This window comes from Canis lupus, chromosome 9, assembly GCF_003254725.2.
Source record: "Canis lupus dingo isolate Sandy chromosome 9, ASM325472v2, whole genome shotgun sequence".
Lineage (NCBI taxonomy): Eukaryota > Metazoa > Chordata > Mammalia > Carnivora > Canidae > Canis > Canis lupus.
This window is the reverse complement of record NC_064251.1, coordinates 49,990,634-50,018,037: the sequence shown is the minus strand read 5'-3', so window position 1 is coordinate 50,018,037 and position 27,404 is coordinate 49,990,634. Positions and strand designations below refer to the sequence as shown.

At 56.5% G+C, this 27,404-nt stretch overlaps 3 protein-coding genes across 4 annotated transcripts in view; 2 read left to right on the top strand and 1 right to left on the bottom strand.

Moving 5' to 3' along the window:
* CCDC183 (coiled-coil domain containing 183) overlaps positions 1 to 5,071 on the top strand; it is a 7,208-nt gene extending 2,137 nt beyond the window's left edge. The window contains 10 exon segments of the mRNA XM_049113791.1: positions 630 to 752; positions 1,972 to 2,056; positions 2,059 to 2,099; positions 2,195 to 2,249; positions 2,749 to 2,849; positions 3,414 to 3,574; positions 3,768 to 3,936; positions 4,022 to 4,132; positions 4,215 to 4,309; positions 4,888 to 5,071. Coding sequence (XP_048969748.1) covers positions 630 to 752; positions 1,972 to 2,056; positions 2,059 to 2,099; positions 2,195 to 2,249; positions 2,749 to 2,849; positions 3,414 to 3,574; positions 3,768 to 3,936; positions 4,022 to 4,132; positions 4,215 to 4,309; positions 4,888 to 5,002 — 1,056 coding nt within the window. The 3' untranslated portion in view covers positions 5,003 to 5,071.
* The window catches only part of LCN15 (lipocalin 15), a 22,122-nt gene extending 15,972 nt beyond the window's left edge, over positions 1 to 6,150 (bottom strand). The window contains exons 1-2 of one of the 2 annotated variants that reach the window (XM_049114314.1): positions 5,938 to 6,150; positions 1,156 to 1,210 (exon numbers count right to left, since the gene is read on the bottom strand). The gene's annotated coding sequence lies outside the window, so the exon portion shown is untranslated. The remainder of the gene's footprint in view (positions 1 to 1,155; positions 1,211 to 5,937) is intronic. The other variant, XM_049114313.1, reaches the window with a different exon arrangement.
* On the top strand, positions 5,410 to 27,404 carry RABL6 (RAB, member RAS oncogene family like 6). Its single transcript, XM_025475852.3, has 15 exons — positions 5,410 to 5,736; positions 14,324 to 14,458; positions 15,973 to 16,020; positions 17,396 to 17,448; positions 18,077 to 18,168; positions 20,252 to 20,392; positions 20,751 to 20,856; positions 22,456 to 22,559; positions 23,970 to 24,274; positions 24,467 to 24,617; positions 25,274 to 25,489; positions 25,560 to 25,797; positions 25,983 to 26,154; positions 26,583 to 26,638; positions 26,719 to 27,404. The coding sequence occupies exons 1-15, from the start codon at positions 5,607 to 5,609 to the stop codon at positions 26,917 to 26,919; spliced, it is 2,148 nt and encodes a 715-aa protein (XP_025331637.1). The 5' UTR covers positions 5,410 to 5,606; the 3' UTR covers positions 26,920 to 27,404.

Here is a 27,404-nt window from a genome sequence, read left to right as displayed (position 1 = left end):
ATAACTCCCATGGTCAGCAAAGATTCTACATGATACTTATTAACAGCCAAGTACTAAGACTCAGATATATTGGGTATTTATGAACCTCAGGGACACTCAAGAGAGGTTAAGTGGCTTCCCAAGTTCCCAGAGCCAGCTGCTCGGGGCAGCTGTGGCTTTGAGCCCTGAGTCTCTGACCCCACGTCCGTGTTTCAAGCCTCCCTGCTCCCTTCAGACAGCAGCCACTCCCCAACAGCAGGCTCCCTGGGCTGCAACCCCTCTCACACAGTGGGACACCCCATCCCTGTCCTCGGGGCTCACAGCCTGGGGTACGTAATTGGGGGCAGGCATGGACCACTCTGGAAGGGCAGCATCTGGCTGGCTGGCCTGCGGCTCCCGAGCCGTCACTTTCTGTGTCCACTTGCTCTGGCCCCTTTCTTTTAACTTTTTTTTTTTTTTTTGAGATTTTAGAGAAAGAGGGCGCACGGAGGTGGGGGGGGGAGGTGGCACAGAGGGAGAGGGAGAGCATCTTAGGCAGGCTCCACGCCCAGTAGGGCTCAATCTCATGTCATGACCTGAGCCAAAATCACGAGTCAGACGCTGAACCGGCTGAGCCACAGGTGCCCCTGCTCTTGCCCTGTTCAATGCAGGAGCTGGCAGGGTACCCCACAGAGCTGGACAAGCTGCAGAATCTCGTGGACGACTATTGCTCAGAACTGTCAGACATGACAGTCATGTCCCAAGACGCCATGATGATCACGGATGAGGTCAAGGTGAGCTGGAGCCATAGGGCCTGGGGTCTTGCAGGGCTCCCTCACACACCCATCTGGCCCAGGGTTTGTAGGAACACCCCCAAACCCATACTGTCTGCAATTACTAGCCGCCCGCTCACTCACACACACACACACACACACACACACACACACACACACACACACGATAGCCCTGGATGGAGAGGGTCCCACCAGGCAAGGGAGCCTTGAGGTAGACACAAGAGGGAATTCACCCGGCCCTTCACCTGGTCTGTGCCAAGGCCTACTCAAAGCCCCTGCATCATCCTCACGAGGAGGGCAGGGTAGGAAGCCATCCAGTAGTCTGTGAGGAGATATCATACAGCCTTGGGCCAGTGCTGCAGAGGGAGGAGTGGGTGATGTGGGGCCACCCTGGGGCACTCACCTGCTCAGAGAGACGATGCTTGAGTGGAGCTCTGGAGGTCAGGGGCATCCGAATCCTGGAAGATGAAGGACAACAAAGGTCCCGGGGCATCACCAGGCCAAAGGAGACACAAGAGGCCAGAGCAGAGAAGATGCAGAAGAATGGAGCCTGTGAGCCAGTGAGGCCGCAGGGTGGCTCCCCACCCATCCTGAAACTCTGGGACCAGATACAGGGCAATGGGATCAGATCTGTGTTTCAAAAACAGGCTGCAGAGACCCAGGGGAACCAAGAGTCCAGATGCTAGTCACCTGGGACAGACCAGTGGTAAAGCTGGGTGCCTGAGTGTCAGGGGGCCCAGAGGTCTCTAATGGTCACCCCCTGAGGCCTGGCGCCCAGTCAGATGCGGATGGGGCGGGGGAGAGCAGTATCCAGGACACTTAGGCAGGTGCAGATAGATGATGGCTTCAGCCACCACAGCAGGACACAGGGGAAGACACGGGGTTGGGGAAGATGCCGAGTTCCCTTTAGACACGTGCAAACAGTCCCCGTGTGAGAGAGTTCTTGGTGGAACTGGCCGAGGAAGCAGGGAGCCTGGGCTGCAGGGAGAATTGGTCATCCCCAAGCTGTGACTGGAGGGGCGTCAGGTGAAGGTGCCTCAGAGGTGGGGGAGGGGGAGGAATTCGAGAGGACGGTGGAGAGCACCCAGTGTTTAGGGGAGGGCACAGCCAAGAGCCTCTGATGTTCCTCCCACATCTAGAAGATGGGGTCTGAATCTGAATACAGGATTCCATGGGGCCTTGGTGAGACATGACCCTGCCCCACCTCCCGGGTCCCCAGATGAACATGAGGCAAGGGGAGGCGACTTTCATCGAGGAACGCAAGGCACGGGAGAACCGGCTGAATCAGCAGAAGCAGCTGATTGACAGATCCATATGAAGGAGACCAATGAGAAGTACCGCCGGTAGGTCCCTGCAGGGTCCCCTCTGCAGTGCAAGGACAGCTGGGCGGGCCCCTCCCCAGCAGAGGGGGACTGCTCACCTCACATCCCCCTTCCCTCCAGGGCTGGTGGAACTTGGACTTCCCCTCCAATCTGATGGGTACAGAAATTGTGAAAGGTGACCGCTCAGCCCTCTGCCACCCCCAGCCAGGGTCCCAAGGGGCCAGCACCGGCTCAGGCCATCCTGTCAGGTCTCTGTGAGGCCAGGGCAACCCTGCCTCCCTGCAGTGCTACCTGCAGAGTGCCAGCAGCCCCAGCCCACACTGCCCTGCACTGCTCCCAGCCTTGGGCTCGCTGCCAGGAGCAGCTGGGTCCCCAGCTTTTCAGCTATCCCCTGGAACCCCAGGGCTCAATCACCCAGTGATTCCTTAAAAGAGATAAATCCAGCCCTTTGGGCCCCTGTGCTGCCTCAGAGAAGTACCACAAAGTACCCACATGGACCAGGATGCTTCTAGACAGAAGGGCCAGTGGAGGGGGGAGCAGGTGAAGGACAGGCAGCTTGCTGGTGGCCTCCCCTGATGCCTGGGCATGTACAGAAGTGACTGACAGCCCAGAGCAGAGCTTCCAAGCCACTTCTGCATGCCAGCCTCTCTTCCTTTCCCCTCTGCTCTGCCCAGTGAGGAGAAGAGAGATCTCCAAGGCCGACGTCGAATACCAGACAGAAGTCACAGCTTTGGTGGAGAAAGTGAAGTCTGCTGTGCGGTGCTCTCATTTCTGGGTACTGCCCTCAGGCTCTCCTGGGGTGTGGGTGAAAGGCAGGGAGCCCCTGCCACAGCCCAAGACCCAGCTGAGCCCGTTGAACGAGGGGACACGGAGGTGTGGCCCCTGTGGCAGGGAGCAGAGCACACTCTGGCCTGAGTCGCATTGCAGGGGGCATGCGGAGCCTGCTGGGATCCAGGATCCAAGAGCTGCCTCCTCTGCCGACAACTACATCCCTTCCCAAAGGGCTAGGACCATAGTGAGAAGCCACTTCTGCCTGGCCCTCAGTTTAATCTGATCTGGGCTTATTATTAGTTAAGCCTTAGCGGCCCTGATATAAGCTTGTCCATCCTGAGACAAGTGGCTCCAAGCCAGGCAGTCTTCCAGGGGTGGTCTTCTGGTCTCTGCCTTGGGGCATCTGTCCTCTTTGCCTGAAGCATGGGTCACATGTGGTGACTCGCATCAAGTGCTGCACCTGGTGCCTGGCCACGGTCAGCATCATCCCTGACTCAGAAGAGACCAATACTGTGGGGCTTGTGCCCACCTGGCCCACACCTGCTCCTCCCCACACGGGCCCCACCAGGACATCGCTGGCCGGTTCCTGGCTCTGAGGAACACAGAGGACAACCTGGAGCTGCAGATGGAGGACTGTAAGGAGCGGCGGGCACAGCTGGAGGCGCTGATGAAGAAGCTGGAAGTAGAGGAGGCGATGCTCAAGTTCCGCCAGATGCCCAGCTCCATCAGGTACCCCGAAATGCCTCTGCATTGTGCCAGGGCCACCCAGCTGGGTCCACAGGTCTACGGACTATGGAGGCCCAGGCAGGGGCTGCCACATGCCCACATCAGAGCTCTGGAGCCCCTGAATTTAGCGCCCAACTCTGGGTTGAGGCCACCTGGCCATGAGTCTGAGCCATCCTGCTCCCCCTCGCTTCCACAGCTTTAAGTCTATGGAGAAGAGAATGAAGGACATGCTGAAGGAGGAGGAAGAGCGGCTCCAGGTGGCCTACTCCAGCATGACCCAGAGCCAGAAGCTGCTGTTGACCATCCAGACAGGCATTGACAACCTCTCCATCCGGCTGATTGGCATCCCTCTGCTCACAGCCCAGGTACCGGCTGCAGTGGAATGGCACTGCCGGCACGAGTCCCTGGGAGGACCCAGAGGAGAGACAGGATCCTTTTCCTGGCCTACAGAAAGAAGTGGCGCTCTCTGACAGCCTGAATGTGGTCAGCAAGCTGGCGTACTGCGAAGTGAAGCTCCTGTACCTGGCTGACCAAGTGCAGAATCTGTCCAGCAACGAGGAGGTAGTTCTACCTCCTCGAGTAGGCTGGACGTGCCTACTCGTCCCACCTACCCTCAGAGCTGACAGCCCCTTGTGCCCCACAGGTCAACACAAAGGTGAAGGATACCCTGGAGTCCTCCACTCTGAAGGAGAAGCAGAACACCAGGATCAGCTTTGAGGACCTGGAAGAGGATATGATAGGTACAGGTTCATGGTTGCAGGGCCAGGCCACCCCCCGGGGTGGGGGCAGATGGCTATCTGGCCAGACAGCCTGGAGACACAGTGAGAGCCACAGGGATGGAAAAGGGTTATCCCCAGTACCCAAGGGATTTTGATTGAGGGAAGTGACTTAGTGAGGACACGGAGGACGGGGGAGTATTCGGCTTCCTGACAGGTGGGAGCGGACGTCCTAGGCCAGAGCCCTTATTGGGGTTTCTGTAGGAAGGGAGGAGGGCAGGGTGAGCAGCTTCCCATGAGTTGGGGTGTAGGGCTGTTCCCAGCTGGCCTGGCCTTGGCTGATTGCGGCAGGGGTGTCGGCGGGGGTGAGAGTTTAATAAAGCAAGTCCAGGTGTGGGCTCGGGACCGCTATTTGCTGAGAACCCCCAGCAGCGAGCTCCTGCCTTTGCTAAGCACCGGCCAGCCCTGCAGCAGCGGTGGCCTCTCCCGGGGTGCGAAGACCCCCCATGCAAGGGCCCCGGGGACGGAGGTGGGGGGCAGCGAGGACGGCCGGAGCTGCGGCTGCAGGGCCCCTTTCCTTCCCTGACCGCCCCCCCCCCCCGAAACCTTCCTGTTCACAGACGTGGACCACAGCTACGTCCCCTCGCGGGCCGAGATCAAGCGGCAGGCCCAGCGGCTGATCGATGGCCGGCTCAAGGTGGCCAAGAAGAAGTAACCCCAGGAGGGCGAGCCCCGCCTGCCCCCAGGCCGGCGCTTTGTGACACGAATAAACATTTTTCCAGGACTGCTGGGGGCACCGCGGGCAGGAGGCTCCGGCACGGAGGGGGGCCGCGGAGTGGGGGGTCCCGGATGGGGGGACCGGGAGCGCGGCGAGGAACGCCGACGGTTGTCCCGCCCGCTCCGGAAGCCCGACGTGGCTCCACGCCCACCTCCGCCCGTGCCGCCCCGCGCATGCGCACGCCCCCGCGCCGCCGCCCGAGTGGGGCCCTCACGGCGCCCCTTAGCGGCGCGCCACGCCGAGTCCGCTTCCGCGCGCGTCAGATCGCGCATGCGCGCACCGTCTTGGCCCTCGCGGCACCCCGTAGCCGCGCGCCTCGTCAAGCCAGCGCCAAGATGGCGGTTCTGACAGACGGAGGGCGATCGCGCCGGGGGTCGCGGGGGCCGGAGCGGAACCGCCGCGGCTGAGCCCGCGAGCCGCCCTCAAAGCAGGCGCCCGGCCGCCGGGACTCAGGACATGGTGCGATCCGCGCCGAGCCGCCGCCGCCGCCGCCGCCGCTGAGCTCGCGGGCCGCGCCGGGCTCGAACGTGGGAGCGGGAAGATGTTTTCCGCGCTCAAGAAGCTGGTGGGGTCGGAGCAGGCTCCGGGCCGCGACAAGAATATCCCCGCCGGGCTGCAGTCCATGAACCAGGCCCTGCAGAGGCGCTTCGCCAAGGGGGTGCAGTACAACAGTGAGTGCGGGCTGGGCCGCAGGGCTCCTGCCGGGGGAATGTGGACAGCGGGGTCCGAGGGCGCGGGCTGAGGAGGGCGCTGCCCCACGGGGTCCGCAGGTCCGGCCGCGGGGACTGGGACGTGGCGGAGACCGGGGCGCGGCCGGTGGGTGGATGTGGCAGGTCGTGTTGGTCTCTGTTGAAGATGTGCTGAGCCCTTACCTGTGGCAGGTACCCTAGGGGCGTTCACTGGGATCGGGAGTTGTTGCCCTCGGCCCGTGGCGTTTCCCTCTGACCCGTGGGTCTTTCCCGAGGAATACTGGCTCGCTAAGAACTCTGTGCGTTTAGCTTGTACGGTAAAATTAGCGCAGGCGGTTCCTGGTGCGTTCTGCGGTGCCCGGATTGGCCCGGATAACCTCGTCTAAGAGTGATTCTTACATAACGTGGGGAGAGCTCTGTGGTCTGTGACGCCTGAGGGGTGGGGGGGCTCCCCGTCCGTGAGCCACGTGACAGCCTGCCTCGGAGCCGAGATCCAGCTAGTCCTGGTGCTTTGAGCATGGGGATTTTTCTTTGTAGACTTCTATGCAGTTTGAAGGGAATATCATCTACGCCACATATTCCTGCCCCACCCCCTCCTTCTTTAAAGAAGCATTTGTAAAGGATATATTTGGAAAAAGCTCACAGAAGGCGCAAAGACTCTTACTTCTTGTAGGAGACTTCTCTTCCCCCTGAGGGAAGGAGGAGTTATTTTCAGATGCCCCAAGAGCCCAGAACGTTTCCAGTCCTGCTATAAATTATGTAAATTGCATAGCTCCTGGACACCAACCGTTCTCTTGACCTCTTTTAAGATTTTCCATCTCGCTGTCCCTTTCCTAGCATTATTTAAAGGCTTTTTATGTTGTTTTCTGCTTTCAATATGTTCCCTTTCAAATATCTTCATATATTTCTACAAGATTTTTGGACCCCTCCCATCCGACCCCCTTTGCTACTTTAATGGGAGCCCTCTGGTCTCTATGGTGACCTATTGCAAGTAGTCATGCATAAAATGAAGAGCGTAACTGGAAAGATCTCTGTGCAGGGTTTTTTTTTTGTTTTTTTTTTTGTTTGTTTTTTTAGATTTTATTTATTCACAGAGACACAGAGAGAGAATGAGAGGCAGAGGGAGAAGCAGGCTCCATGCAGAGAGCCTGATGTGGGACTCGATCTAGGGTCTCCAAGATCACGCCCGGGACTGCAGGCGGCACTAAACCGCTGCGCCACCGGGGCTGCCCCTCTGTGCAGGTTTTAAAAGAGAGGTTGTTTTAGTTGTATTCAACTCACAATTATTGTACGTATTTCTCTCACATTCAAAGAAGAGAATGGTAAGTTGAAATACTTGTACACATCTACAAAGTCTACATTTAGATTCCCTTATTTACCTTTATTACTTACAGTATTGTTTTTTTTTTTTGTTTTTGTTTTTTTTTTAATTTTTATTTATTTATGATAGTCACAGAGAGAGAGAGAGAGAGGCAGAGACACAGGCAGAGGGAGAAGCAGGCTCCATGCACCGGGAGCCTGACGTGGGATTCGATCCCGGGTCTCCAGGATCGCGCCCTGGGCCAAAGGCAGGCGCTAAACCACTGCGCCACCCAGGGATCCCTTACAGTATTGTTTTAAACTTAATTCTAGTCCTGTGAAAATCAGAGCTGGAAACTGTAAACTTTTCACCTTCTGAAAAGCATTCCCTGAGGAGTGTACTCCCTGAGGGCCACATTCTCTAGCCTTGATTGGTTATAAAGAGGGTGGTGCAGTAGAGTTGTTCCAGAGTAGTAAACCCAGCCTCAGATAGTTGGGGGACAGGTTATGATTCCCTAAAACTGCAGGAAAGGGAATGAGGTTGAGAGAAATTGCATTTACAGGGAGGTCTCCCTGTAGTTAAACAGTATGCAACTTTGAAACTTTCTGATTTCCTTTATTTATTTTTCTAAAACATTCTACCTAGAAGAGACAAGCAAGCAATCTGATGATTATACATTCAGGATTTTTTTTTAAAGATTTTATTATTTATTCTTGAGAGACACACACAGAGAGAGAGGCAGAGACACAGGCAGAGGGATAAGCAGGCTCTATGTAGGGAGCCCGATGTGGGACCTGACCCCAGGACCCCAGGATCACATCCTGGGCCAAAGGCAGGCGCTAAACCGCTGAGCCACCCGGGGATCCCTAGATTCAGGATTTCTTTTTTTTTTTTTTTTTTAAGATTTTATTTATTTATTCATGAGAAACACACAGAGAGGCAAAGACACAGGCAGAGGGAGAAGCAGGCTCCATGCAGGGAGCCCGACATGGGACTCAATCCTGGGTCTCTGGGATCATGCCCTGGACTGAAGGCGGCGATAAACCACTGAACCACCCGGGCTGCCCTAGATTCAGAATTTCTATAGGCAAGAGCCGATGGTGTCCAAGTGTAGATGTTGTCTCTTACAGAACCTAGTCCTAGGGCAGACAGGTCATTTCATATAAATTGCTCTGATAATGAGAAGTGGCATCAAAACCTGAATGAGATACTGGGCCATAAATATAGTTTGAAAGTTATTTGCATTCATTTCCTATAAATTGCTCTGATAATGAGAAGTGGCATCAAAACCTAAATGAGGTACTGAGCCATAATTATAGTTTGAAAGTTATTTGCATTCAAAGTGGAAGAAAGACTGTTACCTGACTTTGTCTATCCTTTCTATTGCCACTGGACACAATGTGTTAGCCCCACTTGGTGAAGAAGCCTTACTGGGGCAGCTTCCTGAGTAAGGAAACACCAGACCTAATGGAACTTGTCAGGATTGCCCTTGATCAGGCCTGCAATCCTCACAAAGAAAGCCTCCAGATGCTGGGACAGCCAGAGACCTGGCCAGGTGGATCTCTGTGCTAGAATTTAAAAATGAACGTAAGCACTCTCTCACTCAAAGTTTTTGAAAGGTTTTCAGGATAAGAGAATTTTTCCAGGGTAAGAAGGAAACCGCTTTAAGATTACATCAGGATTGTGAACAGATTACATCAGGTCATGTTTGAAAAAGAACCAGATGGGATCCCTGGGTGGCGCAGCGGTTTGGCGCCTGCCTTTGGCCCAGGGCACGATCCTGGAGACCCGGGATCGAATCCCACATCGGGCTCCCGGTGCATGGAGCCTGCTTCTCCCTCTGCCTGTGTCTCTGCGCCTCTCTCTCTCTGTGTGACTATCATAAATAAATAAAAATTAAAAAAAAAAAAAAAAAGAACCAGAGAACCTCTTGGAATGAAAAACATGGTCATGAAAATTAAAAAGTCCGTATACAGGGTAGCCCCAGTGGCCCAGCAGTTTAGTGCCACCTTCAGCCCAGGGCGTGATCCTGGAGACCCGGGATCGAGTCCCACGTTGGGCTCCCTGCATGGAGCCTGCTTCTCTCTCTGCTTGTGTCTCTGCCTCTGTGTGTCTCTCTCTCTCTCTCTCTTTCTCTCTCTCTGTCTCTATGTGTCTCTCATGAATAAATAAATGAAATCTTTAAAAAAAAAAAGTCAGTAAACAGGTGAATCAGTATAATAAGTAGATTAAAGAGAGAATTAGTGCCCAGAAGAAAGAAGTGCAGTCTAGAAATGAAGCAGATTCCAACACACGTCTGATAGGACTTTCAAACAAAATAGCAAGAATGAGGAAGAAGCAGTATTGGAGGAAATAAAGACTAAAGATTTTCCAGAATTCATGAAATACATAAAACTCCAAGAAGTCCAAGTCCAGTGTTTCAGAAACATACATCGCTAGACACATCATTAGAAATATTCAGAACATCGGGGTGCCTGGGTGGCTCAGTCAGTGAAGGGTCTGACTCATGATTTTGGCTCAGGTCATGAGATTGAGCCGTGTTAGGCTCTGTGCTAGCCAGGGCGGGGTGGGGAGTCTTCTTGAGATTCTCTCCCCCTCTTCTCTGTGCAGCACCCCTACCCCACTTATGAACGCATGATCCCTCTCTAAAAAAAAGAAAAAAAAACCAGAACTACAGAAACTATGTTCAGAGAGCCAAGCATCACACTGAGATGACATGGAAGATGAGGGCACTCAGCTTGCTTCCTGCACTTACTTGGTAAAGCTGGTGCCAGAACAGAGAAGGACAACACACAAGGCTGGGTGACCATCCAGTCCCGTCGGTGAGCACAGACCGAATAATCTAGTGAGAGGTCAAGAAATGAGATCTAGAGGGCAGCCCCGGTGGCTCAGCGGTTTAGTGCCGCCTGCAGCCTGGGTTGTGATCCTGGAGACCTGGGATCAAGTCCCACATCGGGCTCCCTGCATGGAGCCTGCTTCTCCCTCTGCCTGTGTCTCTGCCCCTCTCTCTCTCTCTGTCTCTCTGTCTCTGTCTCTATGAATAAATAAAATCTTAAAAAATGAGATCTAGAAAATCATCAGAATATTCATAACAAATCATTGCACTGAGACCAAGTAGGGTATTCCGGGAGTTCAAGGATTAACAGAATATATGTATTCTGTGCTTTACTGGTGGACTCAAGGAGAAAAGGCAGGTGTAAGAGAAAGGGTCTGATAAAATTCAACACCTATTCATAATTTACCGAAGAAGATAAGAGAAAACCCGCTTCTTTTTTTTTTAAGATTTTATTTTATTTTTTTAAAGATTTTATTTATTTATCAGAGACACACAGAGAGAGGCAGAGACATAGGCAGAGGGAGAAGCAGGCTCCCTGCAGGGAGCCCAATGGGGGACTTGATCCCTGGACCCTGGGATCACACCCTGAGTGGAAGGCAGATGCTCAATCACCGAGCCACCCAGGGACCCCAAGATTTTATTTTACTTTTATTTTATTTTATTTTTTTATTATTTTATTTTTAAGTAATTGCTACACCTAACATGAGGCTCAAACCCACAACCACGAGATCAAGAGTCACACACTCCACTGACAGAACCAGCCAGGCACCCGGAGAAAACCCATTTCTAAACAAAGCAGGAACAGAGGGAACTTCTTTTACTTGTTCAGAGGTGTCCATCAAAACCTGCATTTGTGGGATCCCTGGGTGGCGCAGCGGTTTAGCGCCTGCCTTTGGCCCAGGGCGCAATCCTGGAGACCCAGGATCGAGTCCCACGTCGGGCTCCCGGTGCATGGAGCCTGCTTCTCCCTCTGCCTGTGTCTCTGACTCTCTTCTCTCTCTCACTGTGTGCCTATCATAAATAAATAAAAATTAAAAAAAAAACCCTGCATTTGCATGTACTAATAAGACAGGAAGTGTTTCTTTTAAAATCCAGACCAAGGCAAAGACTCCCCACTTCCATTGAGCTTTTCTTTTTTTTTTTTTTCTTTTTTTTTTGACTTTTTAAGATTTTATTTATTCGTTCATGAGAGACAGAGATAGAGAGAGGCAGAGACACAGGAGGGAGAAGCAGGCTCCATGCAAGGAGCCTGACATGGGACTCGATCCCAGGTCTCCAGGATCAGGCCCTAGGCCAAAGGCAGGCACTAAACCGCTGAGCCACCCGGGCTGCCCCATTGAGCTTTTCCATTGGTAAATGGAATTTATCCCAGCACAAGGAAAAATAAAAGTGGGGAGGGGCAGATATATGGCCTTCCTCAGGGAAAAGAAATTAACATAAAATCAAATTTACTAAATTTTCCCTTTGTTGGGACACTTTTAGGTGTAGGAAGCTGACCACTCATGGCTTCTTTACCACTCTCCCCAACCTCCATTTCTAGCCATGTGTAAAGTTGATAACCTGAACAGCCCTTCCCCTAAAACCATTTTAAATGTTTGAATAAAGCATTTAGAAAAACAGTGTATCACACAGTTCTTGAACTTGAATAAAGTTTGTACAGGTGTTCATTGCTCTTTTCTCAAAAGCAAAAGGGAGTAAATACTGGGAGGGAAGCCAGCTGTGAAACTAACTTCACCCTGAGGGCATCTGCCTGACCCTGGCAGGTGGTATCTGGTTGGGGCAGGAAGAAAAACAGCTGAACCCATTCTAGAAGGGCGTCTCCCAGGGGTTCCTGCATAAAGCCAGGTCTCTGGTAAGCCCATGGATGACTGCCCCATGGGTTTTCCTTAAAATCATCAATGTGGTCTTAAAAACCGCAGGTGGAAAATTTACTTAAGGTCTCCCCAGGTGGTTAGTGTTCTAGACAGCAGGCAGAAATGTTATAGGTGCCTTCTGATGAATGCAGCTTCAACCGCGACCTTAGCGGGACCCTGTAGGTAAAGTTCCAAGAAATGATGAGCTACCAGTGGAAGATCAGGAAACCCAGGAAATGAAGCACCCAGAGCAGGATCCAGCAGACACAGCAAACATCAGACCCTGGCCTCTGGAGATGTCAAGTTTCACAGAATGTCAAGTCAGCACACAGTCACTAATGTAACAACTTTGGTGGCAGATGGTAGCTGCCCATAGGGTGGTGTCACACCAGTATGTTGTATGCCTGAAACTAACATGTTATACATCAACTATGCTTCAATGACAAATAAAGTAAGTATAATATGTTCAAAGGAATAAAAAAGTTAGAAAATATAAGTAGGAATTTGAAGACTATACAAAAAGACCTAGTAGTTTGGAAAAGGAACTTGTCTGGGCAGCCCTGGTAGCCCAGCGGTTTAGTGCCGCCTTCAGCCTGGGGTATGATCCTGGAGACCTGGGATCGAGTCCCACGTCCGGCTCCCTGCATGGAGCCTGCTTCTCCCTCTGCCTGTGTCTCTGCCTCTCTCTCGCTCTGTGTCTGTCATGAATAAATAAATAAAATCTTAAAAAAAAAGAAAGAAAAGGAACTTGTCTCTGGAAAGCTAAGAGAAGGTAAGAAACTACAACCATAAAACAAGAACATGACTAGTGATATCTAGAGAATAAAAAGAGTGCAATCCTGGCCCGTGGTCAGGATGGTCTGGGGACTGGTGCTGTGGATTTGTCCTCCTGCCTTCAGCCTGGCCAGGGGTCTCCTGGGGCCAGGAGCCTGCTGCCTCCAGGGAGGTAAGCGGCACATGGCCTCTGCCTACCTCATCCTCACTGAACGAGGGAAAGGGACAGAGGCCCCTGTGTCTTCTCTGGGTCCCACCTGTTGGGAGACTGCCCTAAACTGGCACACTTCCTGCGGGGTGTTCAGGCTCATGATGGGGACTCAGGACATCCCCAGAGCTGCTTACAGCATAGACCTGCCCTGACCTTTCTCCCAGGTTCTCCTGGGTGTTGGCTTCTGGCTGCAATCAAGTCTGGCTTGCCCAGGCCTTGAGGGCAGTGGCTTGTATCCGACCTGGTGAGATGGTAGAGCTGGTGGAAGAAGAGTGGCCCTGAGATCTGACCGGGGGGGTTCCAGTTAAGAACAACTAGCATGTCCAGAGACTACAGCTGGGACTCGGGGAGCATGAGATGGGAAGAGGTTGATGTGACCTAGTTTCACAGGAGGAGTAGTGAGTGTTTGAGAACATAAGGGCCTTGGGCGCAGGAGGGGGTGCCAGGAGGGGATGGCCAGGGGGGCCAGACCAGGCTCTAAGGTAGCTCCCCCAGCCCCAAGGCATGAAGCACCAGCCCCGCCCCGCCCCCCCCCACACCGCTCCTTTGTGCACCTGCTGAGGGGCCAGGACCATTGCAGGCCCCCCCCACAGGCTGCCCACCCACACATCTTCTCAGGCCACAGCCGGCAGTGGTACAGTCCACTTTGCTCCCATTCTTGCCCCTGCCCCCTGGCTCTACATAGCATTCCTGACTGTTCTTCATCTTTCTAGAACAAACCAGACCGTGGTACTCTTTTTTTTTTTTTTTTTAATTTTTATTTATTTATGATAGAGAGAGAGAGGGAGGCAGAGAGAGAAGCAGGCTCCATGCACCGGGAGCCCGACGTGGGATTCAATCCCAGGTCTCCAGGATCGTGCTCTGGGCCAAAGGCAGGCGCCAAACCGCTACGCCACCCAGGGATCCCCAGACCATGGTACTCTTAAACTGAACCCTGTGCCATCTCCCAGAGGCGGCTGGAAGTATATCCCACTACATGGTGCTGCGGGATTTGGCCCTGGCCTGCCCAGAGTCCATGTACTCTGCTGCCTGCAGGCTGGTTCACTGCCACATGTACACACTCAGCAAAAAGGGCACTATGTAAACTCATGTGCAGCAAGTAAAATACTGGCTTTGCTGTAACCCCACATGTGTGGCCTTGAAAATGGTGGTGCTCTGCAAAATTGTGTGCTAAAAATACCAGGGCTATGAAAAAGTAGGTTAGGAGCAAGCTATGGAAATCTAGGGAGATGACTGAGAACACCAGCCTCCAACCTCTCCCGCGGCCTGACTCTGACTGTGTGAGTCAGGGGTTCCCAGGACATCCAGCTCCAGGGGAGGCTACTTTCTTGCAGGTGCAGAGTCTGAGCGGGGTTTGACTCCATCAGCCGGGGAGGAAATGCCTCTGGGGAACAGGGAGGGAGAGCAGGGGCCTCGGCCCCTCAGGGGTTTCCCAGCCAGCCCACGCCCAGCACTCGGCTTAGTCCCTGCTCACCAGCCATATAGGCCATGCTCTGTGTGAAGGAGAACCTGTGTGGCATATGGACTCCATTGGTGAAGTTACAGTTTGCCCCTGGTTTGATTTGCTTACCCAATCTATCCTTTTTCCTCACCAGTGAAGATAGTGATCCGAGGAGACAGGAACACGGGCAAGACGGCGCTATGGCACCGGCTGCAGGGCAAGAAGTTTGTGGAGGAGTACATCCCCACACAGGAGATCCAGGTCACCAGCATCCACTGGAATTACAAAAGTGAGGGCGGGGTGTGTGTGTGTCAGTGGGGGGACGGGGCAGGCAAGAGGCAGAGCTGGAGTGCAAGCCCGTGCCCCTTATGCGGTGGGGGCTTTCATTGGTTCTCCCCAGGCCTGGCTCCTTAGAGACCCTTCCCCAGCTGTGGTGTCACCACGGAAACCCTGTAGACAGGAGGGAGCCTCCTTGAACTCCAAGGTGCTATCATGGGGGCGCCCATTAAATCTGCCCGTGAGTTGCCCCGGAACCCCTCTCCCGCGGGACCCTGTCCAGAGAAACACCCCAGGCAGTGGCAGGGGCTCTACATAGAGAGCTGTGCCAAAGACCAGCTGAATTCCAGAGACCAGCAAAGGCAGAAAGTTCCAGGTTAAACACCTGAGAGCCTGGTAGGCTGGTACTTCCCTGCTACAACCTGTGCCAGGCCCACGTGCACTCCGCCAGCAGGAGGGACCCCTCAGTCCTTTTGAGCCTCCACACTTTACCTCTGCAAGACCGCTTCATGGTGGGATGCACCTCGCAGTCCCCGGTTGCAGCTGGGAGCAGCAGGCCCTGTTGTTCTTCTGTCACCGTGGCAGCCCCATGAGCAGTGGATGTCATTTTCCATGTCCAGAATTCATGAAAGCAAAAGTCCTTTAAACTGTTTCAAACATTCCTTTTTACTAGGGAAAAAAAAAATGAAGTTGTCAACAGTAGGGCACATGAGGCCTGTAGAAGTTGTGATTCCCACTGAGTGATGGCCCAGCCACACCCTAGGACAGCTGCTTGGACCAGTGTTACCCCAGCTCACCAGCTGGAGCTGATGGAGCCTTAGGGCCACCTCCCATGACACCCCCTCCCAGTTGAGGTGAAGCTGGTAGTGCCAGTGTGCTCTTGTGCCCCTCAGCTTAGGGACAGGAGCATGGCAGTTCCCCACCTGTCCCTTCAGAATCCTGAGGATGGAGGGATGAGCCTAGCACTCAGACCCACCACGAGGAGACATAGCGCAGGCCCTGGGTCCTGATGTCCATCCCTGGTGAGAATCACTGAAGAAGGGCTAAGGGTCTCCTTTCTGTAAAGAAAAAGCACAGAAAGACAAGCAGTTCTGAGAAAGACTGGAACACAGTCGAGGCTGGTCACTGATGAGAGTCAGGCCAGAGCCTGCTCCCTGGGTGCACCTACACAGGGTACCCTGGCTGTGTAGACCCGGCCGGGGACCCGCCTGTCCCAAGGACACCTGCAGGAAATGGAGGGTAGGTCAGCTGAGGATGGGCCAGGGCCATTCACTGCAGCCTGAGCATAAGCCTAAAACAGTGATGCACCTTGCTGTCCTCCGGGGGCGGGGAGAGGGAGAGGCTGCCATTTGTGTAGAGGCCGTGGGTGGGTGTGAGGCGTCCTTGGAGACGGTGCTGGTGGGGAGCCTCACCCACCTGGGGAAGAGTGGTACGCAGCAACTCCTGGACAGCCCCTAAGAGCCTGAGTGTGACCAGAAGGTCAAAGGTGGTGGTGGACCCTAATCTTCATGTCTTCCCCCATTTTAGCCACTGATGACATCGTCAAGGTAGAAGTCTGGGATGTAGTTGACAAAGGTGAGTCGTATCTTTTTATCATGAATACTTTTTCCCGACGCTTCCTTCCGTGTTGTGTCTTGGGTCTCTCGACAGAAGGGCCGCTCACAGAGGCTGTTAGAGGCCTGGGTCTGTGCTGTTCCTTTTAGTTTCTGGGTCTTAGATCAACTCCCTCCTGCATCTGGGGCAGAGGAGGCGGATGCACAGCAGTGACCAGTCAGGACCATGGCCTTTGCTGTTTAAATGCGTGTTTGACCCACTGAGACAGCGCCTGGCAGTGGGGGACTCACAGGGGCTGGCAGAGGAGGAGGGTTCCAAACCCAGGGGCCTGTGGGGCCTGTCCCAGGAGCCTTTCCTGCAGCACTGTCTGCGCAGTGTCCCCGGGCCCTGAGCCAAGAACCAACTTGCTGGCTTCCGAAGCCACCAGCCCTTGGGGGGACGGGGCCCCTTCCCGTGAGCGTGTTATGTTGTCACTGAGGTGGGAATGCCCTGTGGTGGGAATGCCCTGTGGTGCAGCAGAGACACATTTCCACCCTGGGGATCATTGACATGTCCTGCTTCTGCCTGTGGGAGGCACAAAGCCCACCCACCACACGCAAGGATGGCTACAGCAGGGATCCCGTGGTGGTGCTGGAGGTACTGTCCTGTGGCCCCAGAGCAGCACCCAGGAGGGTGTGCATGGCCAGCCCCTGCTGACCCGGGATGCCCGCTGTGCTCACAGGGCTCTGAAGGTGGCCAGAGGGTCAGAAAGAAGCTGTGGAGACCAGCAGTAGCAGGTTTTTAAATAAACAAACCCAGTGTGTGGGGAGGGAAGGGCTTTCTTAGTTTAGCCCAGGCTATTCCTAAGATGGAGGGACCTAGAATTCCCAGGGTGACACACAGCCCTTCCTTCTCCCTTAGAAGTATCTCAGAGATAGAGGGGAGGTGACAAGGATGGTCTGGAGCTCTTTACGGCTCAGGAGCCCCTAGAGCTGTGCCAGCTGCTGGTGTGCTCAGGGCCTGGGCCCAGCCTGGGAGGCCTGGGAGCATCCCTGGCCTCAAGGGCAGCACCTGAGAGGCTGGGCTGGGCGCTCCATCAGTCGGGGAAGGAAATGGGGGGGACATTAGGGCCATCTTGCTGAGCAGCCCTACTGTACCTGCCGGCACCTTCCAGTTTAGGCCAAACTGTAGCAACCCATCAGGGTCTCTTTCCTGGCTAGGACAGAGTGGCTCCAGCTGTCAAGGTCTCAGTGAGGTTGTGGTCGCTTCCTGCCACCAGTGGGGTTGCTTGAGTGCCAGCTGTGGGGGACGTGGCACCTACCAGAGGTGGGGGCTGGTGGGTAGGACGGGGGGAAGAAGTGTCCCCACCCCCGGGGCCATGATTCCCCCTGTAACCCTTGTCTGTCATCCTAACAAGGGAAGTGCAGACGACGAGGTGATGGCTTGAAGGTGGAGAATGATCCCCAGGAGGTGGGTAAGCTGCCCCCACCCCCCGCCACCATGGGGCCCACCACTCCAGGTTGGGGGTTGGGACCCTCCCTGGTATTTCAGTGGTACCAGCTGGCCCCACTCCTTATGGGACCCTGTGTTGCCTACTGGTATATTTTGGGATGGCTGGGCTTGCCTGAGCTGCTGGTGGTGACACCTGCCAGGCCCCTCCTACGTGGTCCAGGTCTGTCTGGCCCTCTGTGTGACCCTTTGCTACTGCCCCCAGCACTGCAGTCACCTGTCTCTGTGCTCTAGAAGGTTCTCTGCAAGTGCTTTCCTCAGGTCTGGAATGTACACTCTTGGCCCTCTGAGTGATGGGAAGTTTGTGAGGCTCACAAGTAGGATGTGGTTGGTGAGTGGAGAAGGCCCTGAATCAGGGGCAGAGTTGATGTGGTCCTGGAACCTGAATGGTTTACTGCTAGACCCTTTTAGGCAAAGTTTTCTGACCTGAGCTCTAGATCGTCTCATTCACGTGTTTTTTTCCAACATGAAAATGGCTGTTATCTTTCGGGTTGTGCAAGTCCTTTTCAGCCTTCCCCAGGAGACAGGGCTCACAGCTGTGGGAGCCTGGCCAGAGCAGTCTCTCATGCCAGTTGTGTCCTGTCCCCAGGTGGAGTCCGAGATGGCCCTGGATGCCGAGTTCCTGGATGTATACAAGAACTGTAATGGGGTGGTCATGATGTTCGACATCACCAAGCAGTGGTAAGGGGGCGCTGGCTGGAAATGCCCATCGAGGCTCCTAGTACTCCACCACTTGGACGGCCACCCCAGTGGTCCGTCAGGTCGTGGTGACGCCTGCTGGTCACTGCTGGTGCCACACAATTAGAGGCTGTTCTTGGGCATCGTGCACACCAGCAGTTCAGCCACATGGAGGCCAAGGCTCGGCCATCTCTGGGGAGGTCCATGAGCACAGACGGGGAACGTGTGGAGGGCGGGCTGAGGTGGTACAGCACTGCAGCGGGGGGCACACCTTCCACAGCCCTGTGGCCCTTCCTGAAAGTACCATGCAGAACCAAGCGGCCACTTGTTTGGGGCTCCCCAAGACACTTCTGACGTTCTTTGACTAAGGGGACTCAGCTAAGATCCCAGGGAAAGACTACGTCAAGGCGCAGGGGTGTGAATATGGGGGTGGCCAGGTGCCAGCTCCCAAGGGGCCCCTCCTCATGGAGTCACGTGGGCAACATGACATGTGTCAAGTGGGGTCTGCCAGGGAAGAGATGGGACACACTTGATTCCCCAGGCCTGCCTGGCGCCAGTGTTCCCCCGCCCCCCCGCCCAAGCAGAAGCACAGTATGCAGGTGTAGGGGTGTTGCTCTGGCCAGGTAGCTGCTGGCTGAGACCACCAGGAGTGGAGGCCCTATACCAGTGGGGACCAGCCTCCCCCGCAGGCCTTTCCAGGAACCACGGCCTCAGGCCTGCTGCCAGAAATGAATGTCTTCAAAGATGCTGAAGGAGGAACTGACAGAAGCCTGATTTAGAAATGGCCTGTGGGCCTCTACTCCATTTTCCCATTTTCAGTCTGTTTTTAAAGGGTTTTTTTTATTATTGCATATGTAGTCCACATTCACCGTAGCAAAATTGATCCTGCCATCAGAAGCTGGCACGGGTGTCGTTTGGTGGGAGCCAGCCAGGTTTTCCTCCGGGTGTTCCACATACAGACTTCTGTTTTCAGAACACTGGGATCTTTCTACCTTATCTGTATAGACGCTGCTTTTATCCAAGAATAGACTCACGCACAGTTGCGGCCGTCAGCCTTCCATGCGTTCACACGTTAACCCTGAGAATGCCCACAGGGTTCAAGTCTGAGGGATCTGACGGGGTCTCCCACTGGCCCACCTCGGGGGCAGGGACTGCCCACCAGCACAAGCAGGAGAGCCCCTTGGGTGGCAGCAGGCAGCATAGCCCTTGTGGCATGGTCATGCCTATACGAGAGGCAGCCACCCCACTCTCCTGGGGTCAATACCAGGGATGACCTGCGCTTCTCCCATATGAGCTACAGTGGTCCCCTCAGCCGGGGAATTAGAGGTGGCTTTTCCTGCACAGAATCTGGTACAGGCGCTATTAGCAGCCGCTCAGCTTCAGGCAGGTTCTTGGCATCACTGAAGGCAGGAGGACTACAGGAGCAGGTGGGCTGCACAGAGCAACTCTGGCCTAGGGAAAGAAAGGTACATGTGGGTCAGCCTGCTGGTGCTCAGATGCTGGGTCATTTCTTGGCAGCCTGGGACCCGAGAACACTCCCTGTAGGTGGTGCCAGTCTGTCTAGATCCTTGCTGTGGCGAACAAAAACCCCCTCGTGGGTCAGCCAGCATTTTTAGTGGACAGTACAGGCCAGAACAAGGCCCAAGGGCAGGAGGGCAGGTGCCGTTAGCCCTTTGTTAACATTTCCAGTGACTGTGAGTCAAAAATAAAGCCCAGTTTGTCGTGCGGATGTGCATGTCTGCAGTTCCCACTGACCGTCTCTGGATCGGACACCCTTCACAATGCCCGTCAGTGACTCCCTGACGTGCCATCTGAGAGCAGCAGCTGTGGGTCCAGGGGACTGGACAGCAAGCCCTGGGAAAAGCCCTGGGGAAGCCCCAGGGACTGCAAAGACACCTCACCGGAGGGACCCCCAGGAAGGGAACTGGAGATAAAATGGCAAAAGCAAGGGCTGTCCTACAGGGTGTGGGCACTCGGCCCCCATGCTCTACGTGCTCTGGGTCCTGGGCCCAGGACACTCGACCTGGTGGCATGGGGGTCTCGCAGTTGACACTAAGGACGTCTCTCTCCACCTGTGCCTCCTAAGGACCTTCAACTACATCCTCCGGGAGCTTCCCAAGGTGCCTACCCATGTGCCAGTGTGTGTGCTGGGGAATTACCGTGACATGGGCGAGCACCGGGTCATCCTGCCTGATGACGTGCGTGACTTTATCGACAACCTGGACAGGTGGGTGGGTGGCCCACTCCTGGGACAAAGCCCCGGCCAGGACCATGCTGTGGGCAGTGAGGGTCCTGCAAGAGGTCTTGGGATGAGGACAGCAGAACCAAGGGCTGGCAGCTGGCTTCCTGGCACTAAGCAGGCCTGTGGTGGTGGGGGAGCGGGGACCTCTGTCCCTCTCTGCAGCGGGGACAGGGGGGTTGGGGCAGATGGCAGCGAGGGCACTAGCTCTAGTCTGTCCCCTGGGGACTGGGCCCTGGCACCGAGGGCAGCCGGCCCAGGTGTGGCCTTGGCCCAGAGGGGCTGCGCCCTGCTGTCCACTGCCAACCAGCAAGCCTCCAGACCCACTTGTTCTTTTTGCAAACAGGCCTCCAGGCTCCTCCTACTTCCGCTATGCTGAGTCCTCCATGAAGAACAGCTTTGGCCTAAAGTACCTTCACAAATTCTTCAACATCCCATTCCTGCAGCTTCAGGTGAGCCCGTACCCCCCCACCCCCCATGGCGGGGGGCAGCGAGTAGCATTTGGTTTCCCAGGGCCGCCCTCCCGAGCCCTGAGCAGGCTGCTTGGCAGTTCACCTGGACTGTGGCCATGGTCAGGACTTCCTGTGCTGGCATTGGTGGCCGCAGGATGGCCTACTCCATCCCATCCCCTCTACTGGGCTAGCCTGAGACCCAAGTTCTAGAACTTTCGCCGACACAGCTGCAGAACAGAGGGATCCTTCAGATGCCGTTCTCGGGCCACTTCTGACTAACGGGGCAGGAACTGGAGGTGAACACCAGTGGGTGCCTGGGCCCTACTCCTTTCCAGCCCACACCGACCCCAGATGCCCTGAACATGCCATGCCCCCGCTCCTTGTGGCTGGATGGCTGCCCACCCTTAGGTGGACCCAGGCCCCTCTGAGGTGTAGCTACAGGAAGAGCCCCACCAGGTCCCACCCTTGCTGTGCAAGCACAGAGCCTGGTTTACAGCCATCTGAGCCCAAGTACTGGCCTGCTCCATCTTCTCTGAACATCTTACTTTGGAGTGATTTTAGGTTTACAGAGAAGGTAGAGGGCTTCTGGGTCCCTTGCTCAGTTTCCCCTGGTGCCAGCCTGTCGGGTTTCCATGGTGCTTCTCTCCAAAGCCTGGAAGCAGCGTTGTTGTACCAACTGATGCAGGGCTATTCCCCAGTTTTCCCTCCCAGGCCCAGCCCCGGCCTCCATATAGCCGTTCTGCTGAGCCTGCTCGGGCTGAGTATCTCAGGTATCCCCATCCAAGGCCCGTCTGACATGGGCCAGATATTCAGGGGGAAGACCACAGAGGCCCCTGCCTTTCTTGCCACATCATGGTGGGGCAGGCAACGTCTTGTCAGCAGGATGCTGGCCTGTGGCGCCTCTGCAGCCACAGTGGCTTCCATTCTTCCTCCAATATGGGTACAGGCCTGCTCAGGGAGTGGTGGTCTTTCCTCTTGTGTCTTTTTCTCTGGAAGGAAACAAAGGCCCCACAGACCGAGTGGTTGGTGGCGAGTTCCATCAGAGGGAGGTTGGTACGGGCATACTTCTCAGCGGTGCCAGCTGCCCGTGCACCCTGCTTTCCCTCAGGTCCCCGGGTGTTGTGTGCATCCCTCTTAGACCTGTGTAGCTTCTTACCCAAGTACAACAAGCACACCAATCCCAAGGGGAACACCCCAGGTTTCCTGTACCTGGCAGTCCGCACCAGCCATGCTGGAGGAAGCAGCAGAATGTTCTGTGGGTCATGGCTGTGGCTGCTGCACCTGTATGGGCCCAGTTCCTGCCCCGGAGGTGGTGTGTGCTCCCCTCAGCATGCTGAAGGATGCAGCAGGGAGCCTCGTGTTTAGCATGTCAGAGCTGCCTCCCCTTCTGGGGGCACCACGTGTGGAGGGGCACAGTCGTTCTAGGTATTGCTCACGTCACCGACCCTTAGAGCCACACTGAGCTGCTTGGGTGGCACGCTAGCCCTCTGGCCAAGGCCAGGTGGCCTCCCTGTACCCTGATGCTCAGCTGCTGTGAACCCCTCAAGGGCTGGCCAAGTGAGGACACAGGGCTGAAGGGGTCTGTGCTTCCTCCTCTAGAGGGAGACGCTGCTCCGGCAGCTGGAGACGAACCAGCTGGACGTGGACGCCACACTGGAGGAGCTGTCAGTACAGCAGGAGACAGAGGACCAGAACTATGACATGTATGTCAGCCCAGGGGCGGCCCTTGGAGGTCAGCCCTACAGGCCATCTCTGTGGGAGGCGGCCTCACTTCAGAGGCCTCTGAGCTGGGGGCTCTGCCCAGCAGACAGCAATGAGGAGTGCCCCCACCTGGGCAGAGCGGACAGCTCACAGGGTGGGGGGGGTGTTAGTGTGCTGCTCCAAAACCCACAGCATTTCAGCGTAGATGCGGGCAGGGAGAACCCAGGCTGCTCCAGGCGGGGGGTAAAAGTGGCCCTCACGGTGAGGTCACCCTTGCGGCCTATTCTGTTCTCTGCACCAGGGTGCTTTACCCTCAACACTCAGGAAAGTAAGTGCTTGTCCGGAATAAGCAGCTTGAATTTTCAGTGGTGCCCATTTCACCTAGGGAAGCAGGCACTCCCTGCAGCTGGGCCTTCTTTAGCTGGCCTGACCAGCACCCAGGGGGCCCCAGCCTGATGGGCACGACTGGGGCCCGGCTGACCCAGGCCAAGGGTCCATCTCGGGCCCTGCTGACACTGGCTCCCAGGCCTTTGCGTTTGGGCTCCCAGCTTGCTGCCATTGTACAGTGGGTCTTCAGAGAGCTACTTAACCTTGGGAGGGTCTGCTGGACGGGCTAGGGATGGAGCCTTCCAGGTGGGTGGTGGGCAGGCCTGGGCACTGCCTGCTCAGGGTCCCAGGGGCACCGAGAGTTGGGGGCCCTGTCTGCCCTCCACAGCTCCCGGGGAGGTACTCTCCCTTTCAGGAAGGTGGAGGCCAAACTACCCGTAAGGGCAAGTTCATCTTAGATTTTATTTGGTTCCCATAGGGAGCACCTAAATGTCAGAGATCTGGGGCGGGGGGGTAGGCTGGGGTGGGGCTGCCAACCCCCACAGGTCTGTCCCCAGAGGGACTTGCAGAGGGCCTTTGGGTCTCCTTGGAGCCAGGTTCATTTGTTGGTTCTGGAACTAGTAGTTGGTTCTGGGGGAGTGAGTTTTCCTGCATGTAGGCTGCTTGGCTGGTGAGCACCACCCTTGCTGTGGAACCCATCCTGGGAATGCCCAGCTTCTATAAGCTTGGGTACGTGGCACTGGCTGGCATGTTGCCCCCTAGGGAGATGGCCCCTGGAGCCTCCTCTCCATACGTGCCCCACAGCCAGCCCTGGGACCAGGCTGCAAGATGAAGGCAGCACTGCTGGGCAGGGGGCTTGGGGCCCTCTCCACAGCAGGTCCCATGTGTGCTGATGGATGAGGAGCTGCCAAGCCTGCCCATCAGCATTCACTAGCCCCTTCCTTCCGGGGCACCCGGCTTGATGTGATAGAGCCCATGAGGTGTGAGGTTGAGGAGCTTGGGGACCAGGACACTGCTGTCACCCTGCTCTCAGAGAGGAGACCAAGGGGAAGGTGGCTGCTCACTGCCTGCTCTGTTTCCCCCAGCTTCCTTGAGATGATGGAGGCACGCAGCCGTGGCCATGCGTCCCCACTGGCAGCCAACGGGCAGAGCCCATCCTCAGGCTCCCAGTCTCCGGTAGTGCCTCCCAGCGCTGTGTCCACAGGGAGCTCCAGCCCCAGCACACCCCAGCCAGCCCCACAGATGCCCCTCCACACGCCCTCAGCCTGCCCCTGTCCCCTGCCCCCCACGGAGGCCCCACTGCCCCCTGCAGCCCCTGCCCCACGGCGCAGCATCATCTCCAGGCTGTTTGGGACCTCACCAGCTGCTGAGGCAGCCCCTTCAGCCCCAGGTGAGCCCTGGAGTGTGAGTGGCCCACGGCGGGAGCGCCTGGTCTCTCTGGCCCTGGGAGCTTGCAGACTGGGCTGGGATCCTCCTCCCTCCTGGCAGGCAACCCCACAGCCCAGTCACCTGGGTACAGCCTGTGTTGAGCCTGGCAGGAGTGGGCACTGGACACATGGGAAGTGGCTTCTGCTGTCCACAGAGCCAGCCTCAGTCCCAGAGGCCCCAGTGAAAGTCCAGAACGTGGAGGATTTTGTTCCTGAAGAAGGCCTTGACCGCAGCTTCCTGGATGACACTGGCCCCCAGCAGAATGAGAAGAGAGTCGGAGCTAAGGTCCCACAGGACAGTGACAGGTAAGGGCAGAGGCCAGGTGGGCCATGGGTGAGCCAAGGGGACAGAGGGAAGGACTCCCTGAAGGCCTGCACCCCAGGAAGAAGCCTGCATGGACCAGGGGTTGGGCCAGGCAAGACACAGGGACCAGCATTCAGGCCTGGCCTCCCACCCCTGCTGCTCCCTCATCACCGGTTCCTGAGTATCTGCGGTGCATACCTCCCTGCACTACACCCAGGGGACACCTGCTGGTCTCCAGCATCCCCATGTCCCTCCAGAAATGCAAAGTAGCAGAACAGGGCCAGCGCCAGGCTGCTCTCCCACCCCCAGACAGCTGAGCCCATCCCTGCCCTGCACCCCACCCGGGGGCACAAGGGCACCCACTTCACACACTCTGCTGCGTGGCAGCATCTCCATCCATCTCCTTGGCCCCACCTCACCCCCCACAGTCTGTGCCATGTCTGCCATACCAGCGGGTTCCCTTCTCAGAGGGCCCCCAAAACCTATACTGGTCCTGGACAGGTCCCCCTTGCTGTCTGTTCTCCCACACATGCTGAGTGCCAAGGATAGAGCAGCCCTGCAGCCAGTGCCCATGGGTGCCCCAGGTCTGGGGCTCAGGGTGGGGAGGGGGCTCTCTGCGCCCCCCTGTGACCTCTGACCCCCTGCCTCTCTTTTGCAGCGATGAGGAGGTCCCAGGCGGGAACCCACTGGTAGCAGGTTTCCAGGATGATGTGGACATTGAAGATAAGCCACCTAGCAGGCCCCTGCTGCCCGTGGGCCCCATCACCAAGGAAAACATCACTTCTTCCAGTGAGGAGGAAGCAGAGAAGGTGGCAGGGCACCCCAAGGCCACTGTCCCCATCCCCCAGAAGTGCTCTGAGCCAGAGACCAAACGGTATGTGTATGGGATCCACCCTGGGGGTGGTGGCAGCCAAGGGCACCCTGACTTCTCCTTTGTCCCAAAGGCCCTCCACAAAAGCTGCCAGGCTGCACAGGGGTATGGCTCCCAGGGCTGCAGAGTCCCGCCAGCCAAGCACCCGCAAATCCCCCGCTGAAGGCCCCTCTGGAGGCCGTGAAGAGGGCAAGAAGGAACAGGCAGCGTCATCAGAGAGTGACCCCGAGGGGCCCATTGCCGCCCAGATGCTGTCCTTTGTCATGGATGACCCTGACTTCGAGAGCGACTCAGACCCTCAGCGGAGAGCGGTGAGGAGGGTCTGGGGCCCACTCCAGTGACTGCACAGCACAGGGGCTGCCATGTCCTGGCTGCCACATCGGACCCTGCTGGCCACCCGGACCCCAGGCTTATCACCTGCCTGAGAGATGCAGGAGCCATCCTGCAGGGTCCCATGACAGGGCGCCAGCCACCCAACCTGCCCACTCTTCTGCAGGACGAGTTCCCGGTGCGAGAGGACCTCTCAGAGGAAACTGATGAGGATGCTGCTCCTGCCCAGCCCCCCCCACTCCCCAAGCCCCCTGTGGCCTCCTTCAGACTGAAGAATGACTCGGACCTCTTTGGGTTGGGACTGGCAGAAACCAGCCACAAGGATATCAGCGATGAAGGTACTTTGGGGGCCTGGGTGGGCTGGGGGCACCTGGCTGAGTGCATCAGGGCCATATGGGGGCTTGGCAGCGTGTACTTTGAGTCAAGCCACCCCGGGAAAAGTTGCATGGTCAATAGGCCTGTGGAACACTCATGGTGCCATGTGGCCCCGGGCAGCCACATGCTCCCTATCCCCTGAGCCTAGCTCGCCCCAATGAGCAGTGTTACCAGAGACATGTCCCAGAAGTTCCTTGTCGCCAGAATGCAAAGAAAAGGACCCTCCCAGGCTCATGCTGGGGCTGAAGGTCTGCCTGCAGGCCAGCATGTGCTCCTGGCCGAGCAGAGGCCGTGGTGTCACAGTCTCTCTTCTGGGTGGTGCCAGCAGCCAGGGGGACCCCTCCCCACACCTCCCCAGGAACTGCAGGCACGTGCTGTCTTGTCTCCACAGATAAGGAGGGCAAGCCTCCCACGAAAGAGAAGAAGAAGAAGAAGAAAAGCAGAGAGGTAGGCACTCTGCCTCCTAGGTGCCCATTAGGCAGTGTGGGGTCCCAGGGCCCCCCCAACCTGAAGTGCCCCTTTCCCAGGAGGAAGAGAAGGCTGTGAAGAAGAAGGGCAAGCATAAGAAGAGCCGGGACAGGGAGGAGGGCAGGCAGGAGCGGCGGAGGCGGCGGCCCCGGGGCACCGAGAGGACAGAGAAAACAGCAGGGGACGAGCTGGAGGCCTTCCTGGGGGGCGCAGCCCCTGGCGGCCACCTCCGTGGGGGTGGGGACTATGAGGAGCTGTAGGCCTCGCCTTGCTGACCACCTGCACCGCTGACCACCTGTGCTGGATGGGCCACGGGCCCACTTGCCACTCACTGGGGCTGCTGGGCCTGCCCGCAGAAAGGGGGCCAGCGGGCAGTGGGCGGGGCTCTGCAGGCTGCAGGGCCCCCCAGCGCTTCTCAGGGATGGGACTGAGGCCCAGGAGGCCGCAAGGCTGTTTACAGGGCGGGGCACATCCTCGTCACTGGCCTGGCTCCTGCTTGCCCCCAGCCCGCTGCACTGGCTCTCCCAGGCCCCCTGCACACCAGGTGGGCCCTGCTTCCTGCCCCTGCCGGCATGGGGGTCAGACGCCAGGCAGCACTGGCGCCTCTCCCGGGCGGGCTCTTCCCGGGCCTGGGGTCCAGCTTTGCACTGCGCAGGGCTTGCTGTTGACCCAGCCAGGAGGCCCTCACTGTTTGCTCTCGTTTTCCTTCAACACTCCACCCATAAAGCTCTCCTGTTTTACTGAG

Excerpts from the sequence above, each read along its gene's own strand:
- RABL6 (XM_025475852.3), top strand. The coding sequence starts at position 5,607 with ATGTTTTCCGCGCTCAAGAAGCTGGTGGGGTCGGAGCAGGCTCCGGGC. Across the intron at positions 14,459-15,972 it reads CATCCACTGGAATTACAAAA|CCACTGATGACATCGTCAAG; the intron begins GTGAGGGCGGGG and ends CCCCCATTTTAG. Across the intron at positions 18,169-20,251 it reads TTCGACATCACCAAGCAGTG|GACCTTCAACTACATCCTCC; the intron begins GTAAGGGGGCGC and ends GTGCCTCCTAAG.